Source organism: Mchenga conophoros, linkage group LG1 (genome assembly GCF_057382185.1).
Source record: "Mchenga conophoros isolate Kocher_MC1m ecotype Shallow Benthic linkage group LG1, M_conophoros_male_GT1.1, whole genome shotgun sequence".
NCBI classification, from domain to species: Eukaryota; Metazoa; Chordata; class Actinopteri; order Cichliformes; family Cichlidae; genus Mchenga; species Mchenga conophoros.
Genome location: NC_140526.1, coordinates 6,551,546 through 6,571,149, shown reverse-complemented (window position 1 = coordinate 6,571,149; position 19,604 = coordinate 6,551,546). Strand labels below are relative to the sequence as shown.

Genomic DNA, 19,604 nt, shown 5'->3' with positions numbered 1-19,604 from the left:
CCACTGTTACCTATCCACCTTTGTCCCTTTCCTCTGTCCATCCACTCATTCTTCCATCTACTCAATTCCCTAAAGCTGAATGACTAAGCTAACCTGGCCAACTTCTTCTTCATCTCTCTCTTTTTTTCCTTTTCTGTTCATTTCATTTAATCTTATCGGCCCTTCTGCTTCTCCCTCCACCTCAGTCCAACCAATCATACGCTTTTGTTCCACATTTCTGCCTTTCATAACTCCAAGGACTAACACATGGCTACAAGACATTTTAACAGTGTGTGTGGGTGCATTTCAAATTTCTCTTTTTGTTTTGATAATAACGACATTACAGTGCCAAGGAAAGACTCCCTTCTTCTTTCTTTGGTGAAATGACCTACTGTCCCTTTATTTATAGGGTATAATTTACCTAACTATTTATTTCATTATAACTTTAAAAAACAAAACACAAAAAACCAAAAGATTAAAAAAAAAACTTTAAAATAATAAGGATAGACAATTTAATTTCCATATTTTAGGTCAGTATTAGTCTTATCTCATATTTATATGATTATAAATCCACTCTCAAATGTGTTTTTACAACAGGGTAATTGTACCGTACAATTTTGTTGTATGCAGACAATCTCACCTAGTACATTGCAGACTGTAACCACGTAGCTATATGTAGTCTCTCTTTCATAGTCTATCAACCCTAAAACATTTTGTGTTGTTTTGTGTGAAGAAACCTTACCATTTAATCTGCTTTCACACCATCTAAATCACTCGCTAATCAAATTGATCCAATCATAAAAAATTCGTTGTTTATGCTACTTTTCACCCATATTAGAATACATGATTTCAGCAGCTGGTCTATCTTCTAACCCATCATACATTCATCCTCCAAATTCACACCTTGCCTAACATGTTTTTGTGCCTAATCCAGAGCATGTTGTCTTTTTGAGTAGACCTGCTGCAGATTAGAATGTCTACTAGCCAAAAATATAGATATTTTTTATTGATGAAGAGTGAAGATAAATCAGTATACTGTTGAACTGTAAAACCTTCATAAAATCTAGACTTAGATTAGGATGGTTCTTTTAATCCTAAATATTATGTAACTACTTATGATCTGGTTTACCTATTTGCAATTAATTTTATTATTATTTTTTAAATCCTGTGTTTATGATTATGCATTCTGCTTTTGTGTGTCTGATTTCTATATAGTAAAAATATATAACAAATAAAGAACTCTTTCACAGACAAGTTTTAATGAGGGCAAATAGTACTGGTACTAGTAGAGTTCTCTGTAGCCTTTGAAAACAATTATATAATACTATTAACCCACTCTGAAGGAAGGAAATAACCCTGTTGATGCAATCACTGTGGGAATCTCCAGTTGCAATGATTCAGATGTAGCAGTCCTCCAACTTATTGACCAGCTGACAATAAGAGAGACTGAAAGACTGACAGCAACAGGAAAAACCCCCGAAAGACACGGACGAAAGGTGAACGAAGGGAACGAGTGGGCAGGTCCACGTAGACGAAGTGACAGTGAGACAGCGATATGTTGTCATGGCCCCGAGGGGCTGTGATTTCTCATTCTGCTAGCCACTGTGGTGATGAACACAGGCAGTAACTCACAACGACACAATCAAAGTCAAAGTACATCCTTTGGTAGTGTCACTCCTCTACATGGTCTGCCTGCTGTCACTCACTCTTTCATCCTCACTGTCTGTGTCTGGCTGCATCTTTGTCCTCACACACTTTACAAAGTCAGCTTTCTTCTGAGTCTTGCCTTATTTGACTTTTTCTTCACAAGCTTATCAAATAACAACCACCAAATTGTTTTGTTCACCAATATGTCAAACAAGGTTTTCATTACAAAAGAAAATCACAATCTGTGAAGCAAAATTCACGTATCCATTTCAGGGTTGCAGACGGGCTGGAGCTTACCCTAGCTGTGATAGATTGAGGGGGAAATTACACCCTGTCAGGTCAGAGAAGTTTGATAGCTAAAGTTAATTTTTGTAGAGATAATAATAATAATAATAATAATGGATACTTTATTGATCCCCATGGGGAAATTACTTGTTTTTCTCTGCATTTGACCCATTCACTCAGTGAAGCAGTGGGCAGCCCACTAAGCAGGCGCCCGGGGAGCAGTGTGTTGGGACGGTACCTTGCTCAGGGGTACCTCAGGGTAGCCGTTAAGTGGATTCGAACCGCCGACCTTCCGATCATGGGGCGACCACTTTACCTACTGAGCTATCCCTGCCCTGGGTATCAAATGGGTGCCATAGTGTCACCATGGTCTAATTGACTTAAAAATAACAAAACTGAAATACTTTACCCAAATTACTGATGAACTTATGATACAAAAATAGCAAATAAATATTATATGCAACCAATCACTGGACTTGTTCAATAATTTTGTTTATTTAAAAAAAATTGTAAAACTAGTGGCTTGTAAATCAGCTTTAGCTGTGACATCTATGACAGAGGGTAGAAATTATACTGGATAAAAATCTACTCGTTAACATCTTGATGCTTGCACTATAATAATAAAGTAATTTGGATTTACTGAGTTACTAGACTTCTGGTTTATTGTGCTTTTCACAAATCAGTTAAACTAAACTGATCACCTACATTTTTATGCCTATGACTGTGTGCTAAGTACAGCCAAATAGAAATCGGATTACACGTGATCTTTACAGACAAATACTAAATGAAGAATAGACAAAAAAGTTAAAAAAAAAAAGTGAAAAAGTATACAGCAATGGAGTTTACTCAAGACTGTCCAATCAAAAACTGGATTTTGAGGACAGTAAATGTGAAACATTATAACCTGGGAATAGCCTCATTTCTACTGTGTTGTTTTAACCGACAGAAAACAGCAATAACACCATTGTGCTGTGACAATATGTGGTAAGAAATACTAGAATGTGGTACAATGACAACTTTTGACACTAATCATCAAAATGACAAACACCCTCAGTCATTACATTACTTAGCAATTTCCAAGAAAGCTGCATAATTTACTTCATTTAGGGTGTCATTTGAGTTCAAACCAGCCTCCTGCAAACAAAGCAAAACTTAGCAAAGAAAATACTGTGCAGGACTAACAAGCCAAAAGTCTCATGCTACTACAGTTTCCACTCTGGTATTAACAACAAAAACCGAGAGACAAATGCAGCTACCCTGCTTCCAACATACAGAGTAAGATGGATTTTAAATGGCATTGCCTAGCAACAGCCTGCTAAGCTCTTGGCAGCTGCTTAGTCGTGGTGCATACTGATAGATAGAAACAGAGAGCCTAACGCGCGCGCGCGCGCGCACACACACACACACACACACACACACACACGTATATACAGACAGCAACAGTAAAACTTAATGTGATGGAACTCATCAAGGCATCAACAAGGTGAAGAGCAGTGAGCTTTGTATAAGCAAAAGGATTAATTGCTGCTCTGCTTTATGTGAGTGGGCAAATGAATGCGATGCTATACTGACTTGAACTTTAAGTTTAACATATTTAATTAAAATTCAGCACGGACACTAAAAATACATTATTTACATTTAATTGCAAAAAAAATATTAAGAATCAAATTTTTATTTGGCCATGCTTAGTGATGCAATAAAGTACTCATAAAACTGTGCAAACATTGGTTTAAGTGTTGAGTGTGACTCTGACCAGTTTGCAGGTACATGATGCCCCATAACTACAAGTAGAAAGTTTTTTCACATCAAGAAGAGAAAAACAAGCTGACAGCAAGCCAAGATAAACAAATGTCTGGGAGCTCGGCTCATTATAATTAAAGTAACTGAAATGATGACTTTGCAAAGGGAGAATCTTTCAACCAGCATTGTAAGTTTTTGTTTGAAAAAGTCATTCTGTCATTTTCAAAAACAATCATTTATCTCTGACTGTTGGATATACATTAGCTTGGCAATAGGAAATGCCAGACTCTGCATTAATCTACAGTTATCTAGACATAGGAAGCATATGCTAAAAAACAAAATATGCAGGCTGAACCATTATTAATTGAATGAGAAAAGGCTTTGCTAGGGAAAAAAATAGCTAAAGGACAGTGAAGCATTTGACACTACGGAAAGAGTAAGCACAGAAACGAGACAGAAGCAATTCCAAAAACTTTACAGAGAGACAGGTATGTGTTAGACAGATGTGTGGTTAAAGCTTTTCTACAGAAGCACAAAGAAATAAACAAGATTGAGAGGCCTTAAAAAGAAAGGATGAAAGACTGACACAGCCGTCAACAACTTGCACAAGAGTAGTCAGAAGTGGTTTTAATGAAAGACTTTCACCCAAAGAGCCTTTTCTCTTTCTCCCTTTCTCTGTGCAAAAAAACTCATGACATAGAAATGCACAGAAAAAAGAAGTGGGGTGTGAAAAATGGCAGCAGGTGCTTTGAACTGACAAGTCAAAATCTGAAACATCTGCCCTCACAGAAGACGGTTTATATGCTAAGGTGCCTACAAGACAGAGTGTCTGCAGGCAATGCTGAAGGATCAGACTCGTTTCTGGCAAGTTTGGGACTTTAATTCTGAAAAACTTTATTGAGGATTTTGTCAGAATGAAGAGACTCACAAATGTTCAGAAGAACATTTGGAAGTCATTTTCCACCAGGATGAGGACCCCAAGCATAACGGTAATAGAAGCCATCTTCAACAAAAAGTGCTGTGGCCACAAGATATTGTGATAACATGAATCCAGGGAATAAATGTTAGGAATAAACTCTGTGTCAAGGACCCTGAAAAGTTTTACAAGCTGTGCAAGTGCACCTGGTATTGGTGGTGTTTTAAAAGCAATGAGTGATTTATCTTTGATTTATCTTTTTTCTGTTGAAGTTAACTGATAAAGAGAAACTAAACTAAAAGACTGCACAAAAGACAAATTATCCCACTTAGCAACTACCACTGTACTTAATATCTTGGCATGTAATTGAAGATAATTTAATCGGTGTAATCTATAAATGGCTAGCAGATTTTATTTGGAAACTGTCAGTTTAAAGTCCTTCACTCTGCCCTGAATGTGAAGGATTCAGGCTGTGAAGCACCTCTTGCTGACAGCCTGTGAAGCTAAAGTTAGTTCAAGTAGCTTGAGTATAGAGTTGTCAACACTTTTACACTGGCTTTGTATATTTTGCAAGAATCTAGTATTAATATCAGAAGAGGACATTTCCTTCTAATATAAAGAAAGACTTGCAATTCATTACAATTAGCTAGAAATTAACAGAGATGGTAAATTTTATAATGAAAAAAAGAAAACAGCCAATTTATCTGATTCTTGTCATGTAGAAACAAGATAATTATATTTCATAATTGTTGCTGAATCAAGAATGTACTTATAATTTGTTTATTTGTTTTTTCTTCTCTCATAAAACACGTGTTTATTGCAGAGTGAGACAGAATTGATAACACAATAAGGTATTTTGTGACTGTAGTTAGGAACAACCTCAAGCAGAGGTTAACTACATTATTCTATTACACTCATTGACCTATAGCCTGAAGAGGTTTACACACATGTGTGTCTGAGTGTGTGTCTTGCAGATTTGCTACACATCCTCAAGGCTTATCCTTTCCCATTGTTGATTTCCTCAGCTTTGCAAAGATTATTATGACATCTGAACGTGCATCTTCATAGACAATATCAGTTTTAAATAAAACTATCTGCAATCAGCAGTAACAAGTAGTAAGGTGGTGTGTAGGACACTGTGAAGTGCTCTCATATAGTGTTTGAGGTACAACAGAAATCACTTAAGTTTAGCTGCCTCTGTCTGTGACCTCATTTCATATTCCAGAAATAGCTCCCTCTCACCTCACACTGCTACATCGCATGGGTACATGGGACATGTACACACAGACACAGACAGACACTCACACACACACAGCTATGTAATGCAGCCCAGTGGAAGGTGCAGTGTGACATGCAACAGGGGGGGCTCTTATAAAACCGAGGAGGAACATTTTAACATCAAACACTCGAGGCCAGCAGGACGCAGCGTCTCGTTGAGGGTCGCAAATCGAGGGTCGAATGGAGATCATATGTGCGTCTTCCTGTGAATGCGAAGCCTACCTGAGTACAGAGAGGCAGTGGGGTACTGGTTGATCTGCTTCACTATTGTTGTGTCTATGAAAGTAGCGTGGTCTAACGAAAAGCGGCACTATCTGATTCAAGGAATCAGCATTTTAGCTCCAGTTGTCACAGTAAAAGGTTGTAAAAATGTGCAGGATGTCTGCTCTTCACTGGCATCATTGCATTACTTGCTAAATTTAAGTATGGGGAATGGAAGTTATACAGATTTTGTGTTGATATGGTAAGGGATCTTTCTGCTTTGTTTGTCTAATGTTAAGTTTCAGTAGCTTCATGCCATGCTTCATCAATAATGTCCTAAAAGCTTTTGTACACAACCGAAAATGAATCTATATTTTTCCTGAGCAAAGTGGAGAGCAAGATGCTTCAAGGTAAAATTAGTTAACTGAGGCAAATGGCTTAATAAAACAAATTAAACGCTGGAAACTGCTGTCCAGTTTGGGGTTTAAGCAGCTGCCTGGATGATTAGAGGCAAGAAAAAAAAACACCTACACAAGCAGTTCTTTTTCCCGCAGTAAATTATGACCAACTGGATAGAAACATATAATTTGTGTGAAAGTGAAAATATTTTTCAAGTTATACCCTACTATCAAATGGTGAAAAGGCAATTAGGAAAGAAAGCAACAAAGAAATATTATTCCCAACTTTCTATTTGAATTCTATAGTTTAGAGCAGAAAGGATTTTCACAAGCTGCCACTGATATATTCTGATGACTGCTTTCCCTAAGCAACATCTGTACAGGCTGACAACTGACTGCAATCACTGAGGTGGAGTTATTACTCATGTAGGAAGCTCTCATTCCTGCCTTCCTTTCTTTATACAGCATCTTCCACAGACTTTACAATCTTTCTCATCGAGTTGGCAAAACAAATACACATTTTTTTCCTACATCTCTGTCTCTCCATGGTACACAAACACTGCACATACACATTCGTACTCATGCTCAATCCCTGAGAGGGCCCTAAAGCCTTAATAAGGAAGATTTAATTAGTTTTCAAAGTATATGGGTGAGCAAAGAAGGGGCTATTATCTTTATGCTTAACAGCAGCAGTTGTGTGTTCCCATGGAGAGAGCATCTCTGGTGGCATTCAGTAAAACACTATGGCTTTGATGTACAAAATGAGGAAAAGAGAAAAAAGCCCAAAGGAACGTGTAAAGGCTGATTGCTCTCCTGTGTCTGTGTATGAGAGAGCAGGCATATGGTCATTAATTTGCTTTGACTCATCAAATGCATAAATTACCTGCATAAAAATAGGAATTTATCACAGCAATCAGCACATTACTGACTTTGTATACAAGCTATACTCAGTGTATAAATTCTTACACTAACTTGCCATTTAAGAACGTCCCACGATTTCATCTGGAAAAAGGTACCAGGAAACATGAGTGTACTGTAAAGAGAAGCTGGTTTTTGAAAGATGGCATCCTATTCTGTGTTTTAGAGATGCCCAAAAAACCAAATAACTGTGGACCCATCTGTGGGTAGCACAAAGAAGACAATGTAGTTTGTTATCCTTTAGTCATTCCTTCATAAGACAAGAGAAAAAAGAAATGATGTTTTTTCTTTGTCAGGATGATGTGGGAAATCCAAGAGGCATACAATATGCACACAACCCCATCACAAGATGTTGTTAGACTCATTGTGTTGCTTGTTAGTCTATATTTTTCTCGCTCTCACGAATACATGGAAAATCGTTTTCAGGACAGTAAATATTCCATTTACTGGTAGAAAATTACCTACAATTAAACAGCAAAAGTTCCCTTTCACAGTAGTGGTTCTTAACTTTTTAACATTCAACTTGCTGACAGCGCTATGGCATCATCCTGCCCTCTGTCCTCTACCCTCTGCAGCTGATGGGGAGAAACAGTACAACAACTGGAAGAAAAGTGGAGAACAGCTCGGTCTCAACCCCAAAACTATAATTTCCCAACTAATTATACCAAACGATTATATACAATTAAAGCTTTGTTAAGTTTGTTTAGAATGAGCCCATAACAATGACAATATTAATAGATGCAAAAAAGTGAACTGTGTCATCTGAGTGGACCAAGTTAAGTTGAGTTGGTAGCAAATCTGCGTGCGACATGAAGTATGGTTATGAGAGCCATCACCATTTAACTGCCTGTATTGGTTCACTAATGTTACTCGTTTTGTGGAGATGTATGTGCAACAGCAGCTCAGAACACCGCAGCGGGCTGGAGAGAAAACCAAGAACCATTTTTTAAAGGTCATGTGTTGTAGAAGTTACCTTTTTCCCATGGTGGGAACTTCATGCAGTGCAAATTCAGAAATTGTTCTTCCGTAAGAGCACCGACTTCACTTCGGTGAAGTTGTATGTCTATAGTACGGTACAGACCAGCTCTTTACCCTCTTGAGGATACTTCATGTGGCATGGGAGTGTGCCCAACTAGTTTACGTGTGTTTTGTGGACTTGGAGACTGCGTCCCTCAGAGTGATGGGTGCTCACGGAGTATAGGGTGTCTGGCCCGTTGCTACATGCCATTCTATCCTTATACAACCGTTGCAAGAACTAGGTCTGTATAGCCGGCAATAAGTCTGATTCATTCTCAGTGGATGCTGGACTCAGCCGGGGCTGTCCTTTGTCACCAATTCTGGTCATAATTGTCATAGACAGAATTTCTTGGCATAGCCAAGTGACGGAAGGCTTCCACTTGGACAGTGTGTGAATCTCGTCTCTGTTTTACGCAAATGATGTGGCTCTGATGCCTTTATCAGTTGAGGTGTTTCGGGTATCTGACCAAGATGCCTCCTGTGCGAGGTCTACCAGGCATGTCCCACCAGGAGGATGCCTTGGTGTTTTACCAGACAAGCTGGAGGAGGTGGCCAGCAGGAGGGAGTTCTGGGCTTCTCTGCTTAGGCTGCTGCCCCCAAGACCAGGCTCCAGATAAACAGAAGAAAATGGATGGAATTAATTTTGGAAAAATTTGGATTTTTTTTTAAAGAATTGTGGCTTGATGCTAGGACCAGTGCTTCACAGCACGAGGGACCTGAGTTTCAACCCAGACAGGGCTCTTGTGTGTGAAATTTCACCTGGGAGCTGCTGACATTGAAGGACATTCTAGGTTATGCTTTTAGCCCCCCATGGCACACACTCAACAGAGACTGCATGAAAACTTAGTGCACTATTAAACGTAACGGCTTTGGCCTGAAGTTTCTCTCATTTAGGTTGTATTCTGGTTCCAGCTCTCCTGAGACCCTGAACTAGATAAGCTGTTAGGATAATAAATGGGTGGAGGATTGCGCATTAACACTCTCATGTGAACCTCCTGATACCTTCACATTTAGAACAGTAGGACTAGACTGATTTATTTGCAAAGTATAGGGAGAAATCTACAACAAATTCAATTTTCGCAATTAAAAGTGGTCTTATCGACTTCATAGAATTCACTTTTGGACAAACCAAAAACTAATTTATTAATGGGGCCACCTTTTCCAAAAGCAGTCACAGTGTTTCTGTGTGCAAAAGATAGCATTTAGCTCAAAAAGCCTTCTGCTGGTTTTAGACGTCTGATGAGTCGTTTTTTTGTTGTTGTTTTTTTTTATACTCCGGCAGCTGGTCAGAGCTAAAAGATCAGAAGGAGACAGTTAGTGCTGCTAACTGCTGCCCACGCCACACTCTGCTCTCTAATAGAAACATCAAACAAAAACACTCCACATAGTTCATTATCAGAGAAGAGTTTAGCCCTTTTTCAAAAGCACACTATAGTGGGAGATCTGACTGGTATTAACATGTCTACACATTAATGTCCTCTAAATGTTGACACAGGCAAACAAAAGCTAAATTCAGAGAGATCAGCAGATGTTTGGAGATTCTGTTTATCTAAAAAACATTTCTGACTCCAATTTGGGGGAAAAACAATTAATGTTATTCTAAACAGAAGGCTGATTAGACATTTAAAATAATGACCATATTTTCTTGGGAGTAAATAACAGTTGGCAAAACAAAAGCAAAAAAAATAAAATAAAAATCTCTCTACTGAGTCAAAAATGGTATATACCTTTATTATTGGCAAACCATGCCCTGAATCTCAAAAAGTATGTGGGTAAGGAAAAACTATGCCCGACTAAATGAAACCACCAACCACCAGCAGTTTATATATTGCTAAGTAAAGAAACTGTGAAAGGGATTCATAATATTTTTGTTTCTAGCTCAGTGGCAGTAAAAAGACAACCCAGAATCAAGAAAACACAATAAGGTACCCTCCAAAAATTATATATATTACTAATTATTAATATGCTATCTGGTTGATTTATAGTCAATAGGAAGCAATACATACTAATTTCTAGGTCCTCGGAATAAATCAATTTCTGCATTGGGACCCATCTCTGAAGTCTCCGAGGAAGGGTGGGAGCTTGTCACTGCTGTGGCGTGTTAGTGCTCGCTGACTCATACACCTTGAAAATGGTTGTTCTGAACATTTTATATGAGTGACAGGGGTGGAAAGGCTGGAATATTGCTTAGAAGCATGCTGATACAGCCCAAGGCACAACACAGAGAAATATTCATGCTGGAGAGATAAAATAGAGAAAATAGTCATACTGCAAATATCGTATTCGCTTTGTAGCATTTATTTTTTATCTGAGAAGGTAAACAGTGGACAGCACTTGGACTTAATGGGTATTAAATTATTATCTCTGTGTATATGAGAGTGCAATGATGATGTAGGCCCATTTTAATCCATTGGTCTGATTTCACTTGCAGTTATCCGCTGAAGTTAAAGGTTATGGTGACGGAGGTTTGGGAAAGCCTCAGAATTGCAGGAGCAAAGATCTGACTGAAAGTGAGGTTTCATCTAGAAGGTCATCTGGCTGTTTTCAATTACTTGAGACGCACATGCTGATGTGCACGCTGGAGACACACTTGTAATTATCTCCAAGTTGCTTCAGGCAGATTACACTTTAAAGCTGACCTTTGCACATTTTATTCAGTCTATGAATGTGATACAGTTGAGGGTGGGTGATTACAGCTACGGATAATCCCAGTCTGTGAGGGCTGTGGCTGACACAAACAGTCTTACACTCTGCATACAAAAGCAGTTTAAGAGTGGTTCATATTTTGTGTTATACCTAGAAAGTAAAGCCATTTACTGGTTTATCTAACTGCACTCTGTAGCAGCTTGTGGCAAATTCTCTTTAAGTAGGCATCTTCTGAAGCTTTGACACTTTCAAAGTCACACTAATGATGGTAGTACAATATACTAAGTTTGTTCTTAGTATATTGTACTACTGTACTATGTGTCCAATTTACTTGCATAACAACTTATCACAACTTTGGGTGATCAGGACCTACATTGGTTTTTAGAGAAACAGTAGAGCTTTCAAAATAATTCAAAATAAAACAAAACAATACCTTTATTACTATCTTAATAAAATTAGATTAACTGCTGCATAAAGTGAATGTTCCCAACCCACATGCAGGGTTTATATCTGTAAACATGTAAAAGGTTCATAAATCATTATGCTTTTGTCAACGTGACATCTCTAACACTACTTAGTCTATGAATGGTGAACCTCAAATGACTAAAGTGCAATTAATAACTGCTTTTTTTATTTTATTATTTTTTATTCGAAGCCGTAACAGAAAATGGGCCATGTAAGTTTGTGAATAAATCATACAGCTCTACAAGCTGCTTCATGCCTGGAAACAAGAAGAAGAATCTGCTACATGTAAACTGCACAGTAACATACTCTGTCATCTATGCCAGAAAAGGAGATATTTTATCATGAGGATTCCGGTAGAAAGTTTCTTGCATGTGTAAAAGGCAACACAGGGAAAAGGTCATGTCTTTTACTTTCACACTACGTTTCTTTCACTGAGACCGCATTGCTCTCTCTCTCGGTCTTGCTTCCCATCTCAGTCGGCATCCCAAACTTTCTGGCAATCACTGAAATGCCTATAAAATTTCTTTTCAGCAGGAAGCAACAGCCTTGTACTCTTTGTTGTGATGTTCATCTGTGTGAGCATGTAACAGTGTGCACGAGACAGAGCAAGAGTGACAGAGAGAAAGAGTCTGGAGGGACCATCTGTCCTGTGACCTGGACATAACGTAGACCAGGAGGAGTGCAGCTCTGGGAACTGCCGATAGACATTAAACTGCACAAAGATAAAAACCTAAACACGTGGCACAGATATGAAGACACAAACACACACAGTGACAGTGTCTTGGAATTCATAATGCATCCATCTCTTTCGCTTATCCAGTTCAGGATGGTGGTGGTGGGTGGCTGTAGATGAGAGGTGGGGTACACCAAGCTGCCATTCTATTGCTGGGCTAACACAGAAAAACAGACAACCATTCACACTCACATTCACACCTATGGCTGATTTAGAATACCAGTTAACCTAACATGCATGCATTTGGACTCTGGTAGAAGCTGGCTAACCTATGAACATGCAAACTATACACAGAAAGGCTCCAGCTGGCTGGGGAATAGAACTCATAATGACTGCTTCGCAAAGAAATCTGTAATTATTATTAGTAATAGTATTGAGAAAAAGTATTACTAGAGGATAATTCTAGTTTTATGCTGATATAAAGTTTCTTACCCTGAAATGGTAGGTGATGCAACTGATGCCTTTGACAGCAGTGACAACAGCTTTTTAAAGTGAAAAGGCTGGATAGTAGGTTACCTACATTGCTTACAACCTAAAATTTAAATTAAGCATACAAAAAATTAATTTAAAAGTGACTCCTCCTTGAGATTTATTGGGTTTGCCAACTTTCTGCTGAGCAAAATCTATTCTTAATATCTTCAGCTATTACACATAGAGAAACATAAATTCTAATTCATAGAACTGTAGTGTCATGAATGACTTGAAATGTCTAAGAGCTTAGCAGTCTGAATGACATCAAGAGCAAACAAACTCTGAAATCATCTTAGGGTCAATCCTACAGCCATCACAAACAGTAGAACTACATGGTACTTAAGTATATTGTCACACTGGCTTTCAAGATCATTCATTTCCCAAAATTCCCTATTAGCAGGTCTGAGGTCTTAAAATAGGAGGAAAAAAGAACAGCGGAATCAATAATTAAGCATTAATAAGATAAGAAACATATCATTCTAAAGCAGTATAAACAACTTGGTTTTTTTTAAGCTTGAGTAGTAAGAGAAAATGGCCTCATTCATACTAAATGACCTTCCAACTCTCAATTTATTCCTTCTGCTGCCTCCATCTGCTCATTGTTCCATTCATTTCACTCATCTCACACCCTCTCTTCTTTTGTTCTCCTATTTTGAACACTTAAATCAACATTCATTTTCCTGCGAGGAGGAGTGACGCGGACTGGCAGGACTTTCATCTGAAAAGCTGCTATAAATACCCAGTTGAACGAGAAGAGATGGAGAGATGAGAGAGAAAAGAGAGAGGCGGAGGGGGAGTGGGACTTGAAATAGACTAGTTGTGGGCATTACAAATATTTGGTTAGATGAGAGCATCTGAGTGGAAAGAATTTACAGAGACAGCAACGCCCGATGCAGGTTGGACTTCAGAGCGCTGCTGAATCCAAAGCAGACGAGGAGGTTGGTGGTATTTCATAAAGTATGTGAACAAAAACAGCTACATCTGATCTGTCAAGGCTATCCTCTGAAACCTCGTACCTTTTACTCAAAAGAAGTAATTCAGACCAGAGTTGTGGGAGAATGGTTGTGTATAGGCCTATAGTCTAAGCATGATATAGAATTTACTAATCAAGCCACTGGCACTGTTATGCTAATCTTCTAAGGTTTGTGGTAGCTGAAAGAGATCTAAAAAAATCTAAAAAGGCATCTAAAAAATTCTCTAACCTTTTTTTTCTCTCTTTATCCTGCTCCGTTTTCATTAGTTTATAACGTCATTTGAAAAGTTAGCTGGAGCAGACTATACTATATTGGTAAAGTGTACTGCAATAATGTCCCTGACCCAGTAGAGGATTACAAAGTTCAGGCTTCAGATGAGAGCGAAATGGAAAAAGGACGAGAGGACGGGAGACACCATTGCTTTTTGTGATTAGAGCTTTTGAGAAATAAGCCATTTGTAGATGAGGGTGAATGCAAAGAGTTAAGCCCAGCAGAACTTACTGATAATTATACAGAAAAATAGAGTTCAAATGTGTCTTTTGAAGCTCTTACCCAACGTCTTACTACTTCTGACAAACACAGCAATCAGTATGCATAGATAATCGCAGCCTTGACCTCTTCAGCTATCTTATCATCATCTCTGAGGCAAGATAATCCACAACAAACATGTCCTTCAATAAACACATACTCCTTACTCCCAGTGGTTGTGGTGCTTGCATTTTAACGCATGCAGCAATGATTTTTAAAGACTAGGCTTATCAGTCACAACGTCCATAAGCTGAAGAACAAACTCACTTTAGTCGCCTTCCTTCCAGCCTGTGCTCAGTAACACTTCTTCATTAAATTATGATGTCATACATTCTTTCAATATTAAATAGATTTGGTTAATGCTACAGTCACACCAGGGGGGGGAAATGCAGAATAACATAGGTGCCTGCATTTTATATATGAATATAACCAGAATACATCCAACAGCACGGCCCCGAGATTGAGCGTGCAACACTGTCAACCTCTGGATGACCAGTTTGCCATTGCACCACCTGAAATTGGTCACCATATGTGAATGCATTGAACATGTTAGAAGTGACCGTGCTTGAGGAAGAGAGCTGTTCTGGAAGTCTACTGTGAACAGGATTGCAGGTCTATTTCTGAATACCTTGTACACTGCAAATATATAGTTTTCTGCCTTTGAGCACTAGGATGAAAATGTGTTGCCCAAATTAACTGCCTTTGTGAAAATGTAAATTAATAAGAAATAAATGCTGCTATATTATCCCTCCTGTCCCTTGTGGGTGACTGTTGCTTTTGTAAAAAAAAAATTTTTTTAAATGTCATAATGGATAGTGCTATACTGTCAGGCATATACCCCCACCCCCACCATGAGAATGCGTCATTTGCAAGTACACTAATTTCACAGTAAATTAATGAGTAAATTCATCCACCATGTGGCGTCTTTAAGAAAAGAAAGAAAAATACATTTATAGTTTTGAAAGCTAAACAAATTTGCATAAGCCATTTAATTATGCATCTTGAGTTATTAGTTTCCAATCAATTCAAATTTATGGTGCTGCTGGAATACTATAGTTAGTATAATCTCATCAAATGTAGGATGCTACACAACAAATTCAAATGTGGTTAATAAATGAAGCAAACTCAGAGGTTTCCATGAAATCTGAGAGTCTCATGATATTAATGTCAAGAAACTAGAGTAATCACTATGCAAACAAGGTTTGTACGTAGCTGCACTACATGCTGTAGGCTCCTCCTGGACCTGTGCATACTGACAGTTTATTCCTCTGCACTGATGGCTCATGAAGTGAATGATGGGAGTCAAACATTAGCTGGATTGGAGTTCGGGGACCTACTTGACAAATTTCCAAGGACCCTCTGCCAAGTGAGGATTAGCTTCATTCTCACATGAAATTATTTTTTTCAAGACACGATCTTATACAAGGATCTTGGAGGAACTTGAAAATTATATCTACATATCTCACCCTCGCACAAGTAGGTTTATTACAGAACAAAACCTGCAAATATGCACACATATGAGGAGTTATTAAATGGAGCTCAGGTGTGCTTTGTTCCTACCTTCCACTTTTGTTTTGGAGGACTACCAGGGCATCAGGGAACCCATCCAGGTTGTAGTCCCCAAGGTGAAGGGCTGGGGGTTGACTCGAGTTATCTGGCACAAAGCCCCAGACAGTTTCTTTCCGCTTGAAATCTGAGAGAACTGGTATCCACTGCAAAAACAAGTCCCCCAACAGTTAGTCATCAATCACAGTCATACCAGTGATACGTTACTGGAACCTTTAACAATCAAGAACAACAAGAATACAAAGAGAAAGGTAAACAAATGAGCCTGGTAGAGAAAAAACGTTTGTGTATATTTATCTTTCTCAAAGAAAACCGGAGATTATAACTCTTGAACAGTGTTCAGAAATCTGATATATATTAAATAAATACAGTAATAAAATCATGAATATTTAAAGTTGAATTTACATGAAAGAAACAAATTTTACATATTCTGTTAATCATAAATGACTTGGTTAAATTACCTGTCTGGAGTGGTTGTTATATGAGTTTAACCTAATTTCTTGTGGAATCTTTTATTTGCATTTCAGGTATTATTTGTACTTTAACTGCATCACAAGTTACAGATCCCTTTGCCCACACAGTGTATACACCTACACATTCATACGGTACGTATGCCAATGTAATGGAATTTTGACAGCAGTAACAAGGAAGGAAGGAAGGAAGGAAGGAAGGAAGGAAGGAAGGAAGGAAGGAAGGAAGGAAGGAAGGAAGGAAGGAAGGAAGGAAGGAAGGAAGGAAGGAAGGAAGGAAGGAAGGAAGGAAGGAAGGAAGGAAGGAAGGAAAGAAAGAAAGAAAGAAAGAAAGAAAGAAAGAAAGAAAGAAAGAAAGAAAGAAAGAAAGAAAGAAAGAAAGAAAGAAAGAAAGAAAGAAAGAAAGAAAGAAAGAAAGAAAGAAAGAAAGAAAGAAAGAAAGAAAGAAAGAAAGAAAGAAAGAAAGAAAGAAAGAAAGCTCAAGCTAATGACAAATGATTGCCTATTTTCAAATGCTTTTATCTCATCCAAATCAGCAGACTAAGAGCAATGGTTCAGGCAACTGACATTAATAGCAATTTTTCTTTTTTTTTTCTTAGTGCGATTAGAGCACTCCAATAATACTCAAACCTGATGGTCCAACAGTGGCTAGCTTTAAGAGCATAACAACATTAAGTGTTTCAAAAATGAGTTTCTTTGAAACTTTCAGCAGTAAAGTAGAAAAAAAAAAAAAAAAAAAAAAAAAAAAACATGACTTAAGTTTAATCCTAAATCTTCTCACCATGTAATAAATCATTCTCTTTCTCCTGCAGGATCTTGAATAAAAACTAAGGCTGCAAAAATACTTGACAAACACTAAGTATTAGAGATGTGAAAAGGAACTTATACATCTCTAACTGGTAGCACTGGAATTTTTGCAACTCTGTAATGTTCAGTGTATTTTCCCAAACGATTTTTTGAATGAACAATGTGACTGAATAAAACAAAATATACAGAAATCAGCCTACATTTCACTTACATACTACATTGAAAACAAAACTGTCACCTATAGGGGAGTTTTAGAATCAGATGTTGTGCATGTGCTCACAGCCCGCAGTCTCGTTTCGATGCAATTTTCTTTACACGTTAAGAGAATAATGAAAGTAGGCCCCCCACCTTAGCAGCATCATTTTTGCAGTTCGAAAACTGACTTACATGACATGTTTGTCCTATTACTGTTCTCCAGTTGCCTACAATGGGAAAAAAATGCTATTGCTTTCCATGTTGCAACAGAAAGGTTTTATTGTCCAAATATTCCTAAACAATTAATTTCAGCAAAGTTGTTACCATGATGGCCGTAATGATCTCTCTGCTGTGATTAGTGCCATTACAATGAGCTGTTACACAATAGACTCCTGTGAATTACTTACAATTAAAGAGAATGAAGTGTTACACAAAGAAAAGGGGGAGACTATTATCAGCCCAAATTTTCACTTTTATAAACAGAGGTTTATGAGTAACATGTGTTATCAATCAGTGCATGTATTTGACATCAGATGGTCTACAGTTAGCATTAAACTTGGATTTGAGATACTTTGAGATGCCTCGTCCTGATCCCCGATAGGTATAATAAGGCACACCCAACAACCCACAGAGCAGCCATCAATCCATTCATCAATCCTTTTACTGTAAGTTGCTGTAGTTTTACAGATATAAAGGGAGGGGGGGAAAAAACCTTTTAAAAACTGCACTAAACGGGCAGTTTGTATTAATTACATGTGCAGTTTCTAGAGAGGCATAAGAGGGGATGCTAGAGGTTTAAACTATTCATGAATGTTAAACATACACCAGGTGCAGGGGAGAGACACCAGAGATACATTCACCACGACTGCCACTAATGGCTCCTAATACAACCAGTATGTCTCGGAAAAGAAAACCATAGCCTATTTCCAATTAGTTTGAAATCCATCATGAAAATCGTAATCCACGTTTTCTCCAAACCAGCTGTGCACACTACATGATATAGAGGTGACACACGATTGCCTATTCGTAGGCGGGGTAGTGGGCTTAGGTCACGTTAATGATGTGACGCCTCAGTGGCTAAATGCAAAATGAGCATCAGCAATTTGCTTAGAGGGTCCCAGGTTGAAATATCATTTCTTTACTCTTCATTTTCAAAAACAAAGAAAATAAAGAATAGTCATTGGCCAAGTAAAGCCCCCCCCCCGCTTCAAGATGCTAACAGAAATCCCAGACAGCATTTAGAAACATGACTAAAACACAGTTATTGGCTTCTCAATTCATACTAAAAAGCCAAAGTGCAGAGCTTGTCTTATTCCCTTTGCTTAATTACTTTTGGTTTGACTCAGCAAATGTAAAGACACAAACTGCCATAACTAAGTACCACAAAATATCTGCATAATTTCAACCAATTGCATTTGGTTAAAATTGGTCGCTTTGCCCCAATAAATGCTTAAATATTATTTAAATCATCATTTTGTTTTATTTGGAAGCCAATTAAAGATACTTAACCACTTTAGCTTTTATCATGCAGAATATTTTTATCGTGAAGGTAGTTGCTTTTAATATCACGTTCAAGTTCTAATTTAGTGAAACATTACAGTTGTTTTCATAAATCATGCAAATAATGTGCTTTAATTCCTTAAGCGTACAAGCAGTAACTTGAACTGACTAAATGTAGGCAGAAGATTGTTGAGGTGACAGTAATTATTACTCTTCTACATTCAGATGGAGCATTAAAAGCGAGAGCGTAAAAAAAGAAACTAAAATCTACGTTTCATCTTTTTCTGAAGATAACACCGAACTTGGAGCTTTAATGCAATGGTGCCCAAGTAAGCTATCATTAAATGACTGTTAAGTGATGTTGCGATCCAGCTTAAGAGGCTGACTGCCTGCCATATGGGCGTAAAGCTTGGCCATGATTACTGCCATCCAGAGTGGATGGAAGTGCCAGAGATTGCGGCAGTGCAGCGACTGGCAGAGAGAAGCGAACAGAGAGTAAGACCCACAGAGGCTGCTGCCAGCCTATTTGCGGCCAGTAAACACAATGCTAGACATGGATGGACATAATAGTACACTGTCCCACAAAATCATTCTCATTCGGACACATCCAGAGAGGTGGAACAATTATTCCCCTGTTAACGTAATGCCGGGGGCAAACATGTTAATTTCAGTTATTTACAGTTTTTTACTCAGGGAAGTCACCAATAAGACATCAGGTGGAAAGAAAAGAAATGGGAGAGAAACAAATGAGAAAGAAAGGAGTGAAGATGACAGGCGTGCATATACTTTAGTTTGGATGAATACATGTAGGCCTTGATCTAAAATGACAGACTGTGCTTTAGATAATGACATATTACTGAAACTGGCACT

The 19,604-nt window shown here is 38.1% G+C and overlaps 1 protein-coding gene across 1 annotated transcript in view; it reads right to left on the bottom strand.

Moving 5' to 3' along the window:
* itfg1 (integrin alpha FG-GAP repeat containing 1) overlaps positions 1-19,604 on the bottom strand; it is a 163,700-nt gene that overhangs the window by 79,416 nt on the left and 64,680 nt on the right. The window contains exon 10 of the mRNA XM_085292496.1: positions 15,757-15,908. Within this exon, the coding sequence (XP_085148622.1) occupies positions 15,757-15,908 (152 nt within the window). The remainder of the gene's footprint in view (positions 1-15,756; positions 15,909-19,604) is intronic.